Source organism: Pteropus vampyrus, unplaced genomic scaffold, assembly GCF_000151845.1.
Source record: "Pteropus vampyrus isolate Shadow unplaced genomic scaffold, Pvam_2.0 Scaffold5, whole genome shotgun sequence".
Taxonomy (NCBI): Eukaryota; Metazoa; Chordata; class Mammalia; order Chiroptera; family Pteropodidae; genus Pteropus; species Pteropus vampyrus.
This window is the reverse complement of record NW_011888786.1, coordinates 17,461,797-17,470,809: the sequence shown is the minus strand read 5'-3', so window position 1 is coordinate 17,470,809 and position 9,013 is coordinate 17,461,797. Positions and strand designations below refer to the sequence as shown.

Genomic DNA, 9,013 nt, shown 5'->3' with positions numbered 1-9,013 from the left:
GGAGAATTTTGTGAAAGGAGGGAAAGGGAGAGGCAGAAGAGAGACAGAGAGAGAGAAGAAACAAGAAACTGGGGTGGAGGGTGAGGACAGTGACGGGGGAGGAGGACTGTGGGGAGGAGCCTTCCAACGCCGCCTCCTCCCCCAAGGCAAGTGCATGGAACCTCGCCTGAAGACTCTAGGATTAGCCTGTGCTGCTTCCTAAGAGACACACAAAAGTGTGTCAAGGGACAAGAGTGAATCCATACTACAATCAATTTGAGGAACTCAAGAAATCTTTTGAGGTCTACATTTTTGCTTTGCTTTTTTAAGGCAAAAAAATGTTTTCTAATTAAAAAACATTAATGAGAATAAACATTTATTGTTGAAAGTCTGTGATATCACTGTGCAGAAAAAAAAATTAATTTTAGAAGAACTACATTTAAACTCATTTTTTACAATACAACTCAACATAAGAAGGCCTAAAGACAGACTTCAGCATATTCTGTATTTCTTTAGGGGCACAAGAAGGATGAACAGACACAAGATAGTCCTCCTGTGACACCAGACTGAGTGACAGCAACTAACCACACACTGAGCGTTACAAGTGTGATCAGAACACTAGGATCGGGGGTATCTCTAAAACCACACATACTAAGGTAGTATGTAAGCCTACACTTAGACTGAAGAGAAGGAACAGAGACAAGCTTGGGGACACAGTGGGAAGGGAAGGAGGGAAGTGGGGGACATCAGGCAGAGAGCCCCTCAACATACCCACGGGCAGGGTGGTGAGTGATCACAAAAGCTCAGCAGAGGCACCATTTTTAACACAAGGTGTTTGTTACAAACTGCTGAGTCCTGTTTATAGGTTCCCCCAGAATTTGAGGATATAGTTCCAGGCATTGTCATTTGAGCTTCTTACCCAGGGAACCTTAAAATCGGGGGATAATTCTGACTTGAAATCTCATTTCAGCTCTTCTTCCACCAAATGTACTTTTGTTCTGGGTAAAACGCCGGAACCTAGCAGTTTTACTTCAGGGGTGGGCCTTACCTTCATATCGGCTGGGGGAATCGCATGCTTTCTGTGGGGTTGCCACTCGGAGGAATATCTGCTGCCTCCATGAGTGTCTTCGTGTCTTTATGGGGGTCCCACTGGCGTCACCGAGATGGTTGGCTTTGGATTCAAAGTCCCTAAAATAACAAGAGAATTGATTTACGACTTGTGGGAGATATAAACAGGTATTTTAGCTTGACTTTTTGTTTTTTTAAACAAAACGCTGTATTATCAATTATCTTTGTATAAGAAAACAGATAATCACAGAAGTTAAATCAAGCCCACAGTGGGCCAATAATCCTAAAGCATTGCTTTCTTACTGGACACTTCTCATGAAAAGATATTACATGCCCTCAATTTATTTCTATTATAAAAGATGTTTAAAAAAAATGCTCCACAGATCATTAGCTTCCAACTGGGCCTCTCTTGGTGCCACTTCATCAAAAAGAAATTGTCTAAAGGGGGTACTTCCATCAGAGCCTCAATCTTGCCTGGTTTGTCTGTGGGAATATTTTCTCAGCATAGGTCTGTGTCTCTATAGACAACCTCGAAAAATTAAAGCAGTTAAATTACACAGAAACATCAAAGCAATAACTACGTGGTCACTTGCTGATGACTACTGTTTTAACATTTGTATTTTTAAATCTACAAAACAAAGTATATTTATCGATATACATAAATAACATCTAATCATTAATATTCTTCCTCTTCACAGGACAACTTGGGGAAGCCTTTATAATTTACATGTGTGTATGTCTGTGTGTGTGTGTGTGTACACACACACAGACACATACACCCACGACTAGGCAATCACCTGAACTTACAGACATCCAGTTATGTGCTCACTATCAAGAAACATTGCTATCACTTAGAGAACTGGTTAAGACTCTCTTTAATCTTCTGAAGATAATAACATTTTAATAAATCAATCCTAGTTGAAATTAGAGAATAGGTTAACTATACAATTTTTTTTTTATTATAGTGACATAGGTTAACGAAATCCAGTATGTTTCAAGTGTACAATTCAACAGTAAGGCATATATACATTGCATTGTGTGTTTACCGTAACTGTACATTTTTTAAAATAACATTCAGTAAGACAAAAAGTATAAGAAAGAAGATACAACAGATTTAGCTAAAATGATTTTTTAAATGGCAAAAGAACAGCTGAAAAATCCCTGTATATCTAACAATAATTTAACACTTCTACCAGGCTTGATATAGCTAAATTAAACCCTACCTTTTTGTGTTCATAAAGTCAGAGGTGTTATTTTCATCTACAGGAGCCAGAAATTTTAGAAAATTTGGCACAGAGGAAGAAGAATGAAGTTTTTTCCGCAGGGCATTACGGTAGGAGATGCTGAGAGTTTGGTTGAAAAAAGAGTTTAGGGTAAAGAAAGACAAACACACAAAGTATAAAATATAAGCTTTGAGATAAAAGAAACATTTTGGTTCTAACGCTGAGAAAATTAAACCAGGTAAGAAACTAAAAATGGTTTACAAATGAGATTTAACTTCCATTTTTCAGTCAATAAAGTTCCATCATAAATGAATGGAATCAACTACTTAAAAAACATCAGTCCACTCATTTATGCAAGATGAATAAATTCTAGAGATCTGCCATACACCCTTGGGCCTATAGTTAACGATATTGTATTTTACACTGTAAAAATGTATTAAGAAGGTAGATCTCTTGTTAAGCATTCTTACAATAAAAAAAAAAAAAACAATAATAAAAATTCAGTCCATCTTCCAAAATGACACTTCTTTCAAATTGGAAAAATAATTTTCTAAATGAACGAGGAAGGTTCTGACATGGCACAAACCGCAGTGTACACAGTCAAACTCAGCTTTGTTAACTTGTGTGTGTGTGTGTGTGTGTGTGTGTGTGTGTGTGCGTGCACATGCACACGTGCGCACTAAGACGAAGGAATGTGAGAATAAGTTTACAAAAATGGCTTCCCATCAAGACCTGTTTTCATAATAATTTTGAGAAACATTAATAGGAAAATTAAGTCAGTTTGAATGATAGACTGAAAATAAAACCAAAAACAGATGCACGCGCACATGCGCACACACACACACACACACACACACGCAGTGGCCCCAGGTTCTCTCCATTCAGCACAGCCCCTCTGCAGTGAACCACCTGGGAAGACAAACAACACTGAACTTGCCATGCGAGTGTGCTCACCTCTTTGGCACGGCACTCCCACTTTGTTCTCCACTCGAGTTATGTTTTAGGTACTTAAAAAAATTTGGCGAGGAGGCGGAGGGGTTAAGACGAGGTGGAGGAGCAGGAGCTGAAGGCCCTGAGCAACTTTTAGACTTGTCAACAGGTGGATGATTCCCACTAAATAGCAATTAGAGAGAAAGCACGGGCGGGGGGTTAGAGGGAGAGAGGGAGGAATACTGAGGGGGAGCACTGAGGACACAGGAGAGCATGGATACGGTACTGGTGTCTCGCTGTTTCTATAGGAACATCACAGAGGTAGAGGGCTGCTTTTCACTTCGCTTCTGCATCTCAACTCTCATTGGCAAAGGCAGTTTTTAGTAAAGGAAAAAAAGAGTATTGTAAAAGGTCATTCTTGATCATTTCCCACATATCCCTACGCCCTATAGTACCATTTCCTCTATTCCCTTTTTAGGAACTGACAGGGGAAAAATTTTTAATTAAAACAAAAACAAAGGAAAGCAAAACAAAATCCAGGGTTTTAAAAATATATCTCTCTTCAAAATGAACAATAACCTGCCCTGAATGTCAGTGGCTCATTTCCTGTACAAAAATGAGAAGAAGCCACATGGGTGCGGGAGGGAGGGAGGCGCGGAGGGCGGGGCACTTCCCCCTCCTTCTCAGCACCTATGTCCGGCACCATCCATCAGGAAGCTTGTTATTGGGGCAGAAGGGGGACGCACTGTCAGGGACACTGATTTCTCACCACGGATGCCCTGTGTGAAACAGCAGCCTCAGCAAGAGGACTAGGGATCTCTAGACGGGAATGTCTGCATGGTCACTGAAGGTGCCAGAAATCGAGGGGCAGGGGCGAGAGCACAGTGGAGAGGCAGACGAGAAGTACGCACGCGGCATGTACACAGGGCTTCCAGAAACATGACAAGAACGTCATAAGGCCTCGAACTATGCTTGTCTCTAAAATGTCATATTGTTCAATATTAGCTTCTAAAGTCTGTCCTGCTGGAAGGTCAGAGTTACCCAGCCCAATTCCAAAGAGCCAGCCCAACTATTTTCAACTCTAGAGAGCTGCCAGGCAACCCTGTGTCTGCGGTTACTAATACTGTGCTGCACACTTAAAAAGTGCATTAAGAGGGTGGCTATTTTGTTAAGCATTCCTACCAGAATGAAAGAAAAACAAAAAATCAACAAAAGCAGTCTTTTGAAGACTGTCAGTCACATCATTGTTAAGCTGTCACTTCTTCACTGGAAACATTTCAAACACTGCCATGTGAAATCTCCATTATCCGTGTATGACCTGCACTGACACACGTCCTGTGGCTTCTGTTGTCATCAGTCAGGAGAAGGCAGTGACTGTAGGTAGGTGTGGCCACATGTTTACGAGGTGAGGGATTATAAAAGATTTTTAAAGTCCTTTTTAAAGATAACTCCATGACCATTTATGGCCTCTGAGACTCGGGGTCAAATGAATTGCCAAAGAACTCCAGAAGGCACAGAGAGAACTTCTGTTACCATATTCTGTTACCATATCTCTATAACCAGGAAATTCCAAGTGCTCATTAGAGCCCAATTAATAAATTAGTAGATCTTGTTGGAAGAATCTAGAATTCTTACACTCAAGGATTTTAGAAAACATCTATTCCAATTTTGTTATACAGAGATTTAAGCAAGTTTGCCCAGGTCACAACCAGTTCCGGACAGAGCTAGGACCAGAACCCCAAGGCCGCTGCAGCCAGCACAGCGTCCACGCCATCCCCCACGCTCAGCTCGGTATTGACCCCTGCATCTCCGTCCCGCCACGGAAATGGTCCAGGTTCTCCGGGGAGCAGACTCACCTGCTGTCCCACCTGCTGCTTTTCCTCAAACCAGAAGCTAAGTTCCAAAGTCGATACTGCCCCTCATGCTGCTTGAGTGATTATTATACCTTGTTAAGGGCCATTTCTGCTCAGCTTTACCTGCTTCCTCACAATACATGTTTCCCAAAGGGGGAGGAGGGAGGAATGTGTTCCTGCTTCAAGTTTTATCTTTTTTAAGCCAAGAATAAAACCTGACTCAGTTTCTCTTTGACCACCCCACCAAAAAAAAAAACAAAAAACAACAACAAAAAAAACACCTGCGATGCACATACCTGGTCAGTAACAGGTATGCCCTAGCTATTTGTACAACAAATTTACATTTTAAACAAATCTTACTTTTGTTCATGAGGCGTCTCTGTGCTCACTGAGTGATACCTCATTAGTTTGCGTTGCGAGACCCCTGGAGACCCCTGAGCAGGTTCTGGAGATTCCTGGCATTCTGCAGGGAGGTGACTCAGGGTGTTGGCGCGCCTCCTGAAGCCCTGCTGCAGTGAGAGTGAAGCCGGCTCTTCTGCGGGGTGGCTCTCTGAGTCACTGGACAGGTCGTCTGAGGAGCTGAGGAGCCCGAAGGAGCTCTCGGGGACAAGCAAGGCCTCTTTTTCACACACAGATGGCTCCTGGCAGCAGACAGACAGCAGATCAGACACGTCACATGGAATCACAAATCTCTAATCCCAGTGGCAGGAAAACATTTCAGTATGTGAGCACATCTGATTATAATGCCACCTAGAGGCCACCAAAATATATAAGGAAACAAAAGTTGCTTAAATGTCTGCTTCTCAGAGATAAGATGCTTAGTTTATAGCTTGCTGAAAAGATAGGAAACTGCCCAAACACAAGCATGAAAGACATAAACTGTAACTGTTCTAAACAAAACCAAAACAGTTCCCTCTCTCTAGAAAACACAACTCTTTACTACTGGTTATAAGAAGTATAATGAGTGTTGGATAACTTGCCTGCACTGTCTAAACAAATCGAGTTCTTTCTCTCTGCCAAGTGTGTTCATATATGTTATACCCGCATTTTATGGCTCTCTCTGAATCTGTTTTACTGTTAAGATTTAACTTGGCAATCTTGAGGGTTAAAAATTATATCCTATATTATCCTCAGAATATGGAAAATCTCTCTCTAGGCATTTATTGCCACGATTCAGGGCCAATCAGCTTCTTTCTACACCTCAGTTTCCTCATCTGTAAAAGGGTATAGTGAAAATTTATCTCACTGGGCTTCAGAACTAAGCAAGATAATATAACAGAAAGTACTCTGTTCACTGTAAAACATTATACAAATGTTATTTTTTGTTAGGTACTCAATGAACTTACTGAGTGGGCATGCAAAAGTATCTGTTGAGAATCATGACAATATTTTAATGTCGCAGGCTTTCAAGATGCATACTTTTCCAAAGGCATGAACTACTATCACTCCTGCAAGCCAATGCTTAACGCTGCACACAGGATTTGGTTGGTGGCCAATATATTTTCTCAAATCAGAAAATATAAAATAAAAGGAAATGTACCAGCTTGTCTCTACTGAAATTGCTAGAAGGTATAAACAAATCAACATGAAAAGAGTAAAAAAGAATGAATATATCTAATGGTAGATTGGAAAATCTAAATTTTATCTGTTTACTTGCTATATAGTTGAGTGCCTTTTAGATCAGGGGGCCCCAGCCTCCAGGCTGCAGACCGGTACTGGTCTATGGCCTATTAGGAACTGCACTGCACAGCAGGAGGTGAGTGGTGGGCCAGTGAGTGAAGCTTCATCTGTATTTGCAGCCGCTCCCCAGCACTAGCATCACCGCCTCAGCTCCACTTCAGAACATCAGGCATTAGAGTCTCACAGGAGCACCAGTCCCTGGCACCAAAAAGGTTGGGAACCACTGTTGTAGATGACAGGTATTAAGGATTTTAATTTTAAAAAATTAAATTTATGTTTATTGAGAGAAGAGGTTATATACACTTAATTTTGTAGGCATTAGAGAGGAAAAGCTTAATTTCCAGCACATTATGAAATGTTAATTACTCTAAACATAGCTGAATTTTTTTATTCTTCAGGATTGTACAGTTTCAAAGATTCTTTTAAGGATTTAAAAATTTGTCTAAGACAATACATCACAGCAAACAATCTTGATCACACAAACCTGTTCATCTCAATTCTCATTAACAACCCTCCAAATTATGTGAAAGAGCTAACCCTTAGCTTAATCATACACCTGAAAGGGCCACTCAAATGTTCAGCTTCTATGCAAGATGATCGATTTACTGGAAGAGATCCAACTGTATAAAATGTGTACCTTTACAACAGTTTCTCGAACTCAGGATGAAAAAAGATATATGAGTCCATACAAAGATACACATCCAATACACAAAGGTGATTTCTGAAAAGGTGCCTTTCTCTTAAAATTACCATATAAATTCAAGCTATGTGTATATGCCTAGATTTGTGTTTTGGAGAAAAATTTTAAAACAAGCAGAAGTCTTACTAGAGAAGTCACCTGATATGACTTATACACAGCATCTTTATGTGCACAGATCTATCTAAAACGCCTTCTTCCCTGTCCACTCACAGATGTAGTTCCTATACGTCCTTCAAGATTTAATCCAAAAGCATCATTGCCCCCTCCCCAAGATTTTTCTGGTTCCACTGACCAAAAATAACTCCCCTTTCTCTTGCTCCTGGGACCACTAGGTTACCACCGTCTCCTATTCAAACTCTTAGGGCTCCTACCACGCTCTACTTGATGCTGGTGTTACTTTTGGATCTGTCATCTCTCTCCTTCCAGGCAAGTTCCTATAGGGCAGAGGCTCTGTCCTGGTCATCTGCACACAGCAGATAAACCATAATGTTTCCAAACTTGAAATGAATCACGAGCTAGATGGAAGGCAGAAAGCGCTACATTCCACTAGATTTTAACTTGGAAAATCATATTCAGAAGACTGGTGTCTAGGACCTCACTCCCCCAAGTGGGTCCACAGAGCAGCAGCATCAACCTCACATGGAGCCTGTCAGCATTTCAGGCCTCTCTTCAGGCCTACTGAATCGGAATCTGCATTTTAACCCGAACCTCCATTAAAGAGGCACCTCAGAACTTAAGAAGCACTCATCTAAGGTAGTGTTTCTTAAACTGTAGACTATAACACAGTAGGCAGTGATATCAACTTAGTAGTCTGCCATGAACATTATTTAAATAAAATAGAACAGGAAATACCAGTACATATCACATGTTATTTATAGTTAATACTGTAAATTTGTGAAATTTTAGCTTAATTTTGTGTGCGTATTTAAGTGTATGTGAACCATTTTGCAATGGTAAATGTTTCTTGCTGTTGGTTACTGGTCTACAAACTCTGAAAGCCACACGCCCAGGAGGGATGTGGTATGGAGCTGGCCGCCTCCCAAATTCCCTTTTTCTTGCATCTGAAGCACTCTGGTAGCAGAAGGAAGGCTGAACTCCCCAGTGCAAAACCCCAAATCCACAGTTTGGTGGCTAAAAAGCAGAACTAACCAAGTTTAAATATTCTTCTATGTCTAGAAAGCAAGAAATTAAAACAAGGACAGAGACACAGGTTCATTACCAAAGGGAACCCACTGGCTAGCTCATTGTCACCAAGCTGTGCTTGGTGGCAGATGTGAGGGCTGGAGCCTAGGTGCTCATTTATAAAAAACAGCAATGTTGAAATCACGTCATAGAGCAGCCAGAGAGTGAAATACGTCTCGGGAATTTAAGTTGCATATTCACAGAATTCACAAACCTACTTTTGAGGTTTTCCCAATTTTAATTATTTTTAATACTGGAAAATATACTTGGGGAAGAAATCCATTGGTGGCTTTTTAAAAGATCTCAGTGGTCTAAAATTTTTATCTCATTTCTTTGTTTATGGAATGGCCATCTGCTTTGTTACGTATAACTACATGACCAGCCCTCCACAGGCACCG

The 9,013-nt window shown here is 40.8% G+C and overlaps 1 protein-coding gene across 1 annotated transcript in view; it reads right to left on the bottom strand.

Moving 5' to 3' along the window:
* Positions 1–9,013, bottom strand: part of TBC1D1 (TBC1 domain family member 1) — a 206,518-nt gene that overhangs the window by 78,313 nt on the left and 119,192 nt on the right. Inside the window, exons 10-13 of the mRNA XM_023533966.1 lie at positions 5,414–5,694; positions 3,225–3,383; positions 2,271–2,390; positions 1,028–1,167 (exon numbers count right to left, since the gene is read on the bottom strand). Coding sequence (XP_023389734.1) covers positions 1,028–1,167; positions 2,271–2,390; positions 3,225–3,383; positions 5,414–5,694 — 700 coding nt within the window. The remainder of the gene's footprint in view (positions 1–1,027; positions 1,168–2,270; positions 2,391–3,224; positions 3,384–5,413; positions 5,695–9,013) is intronic.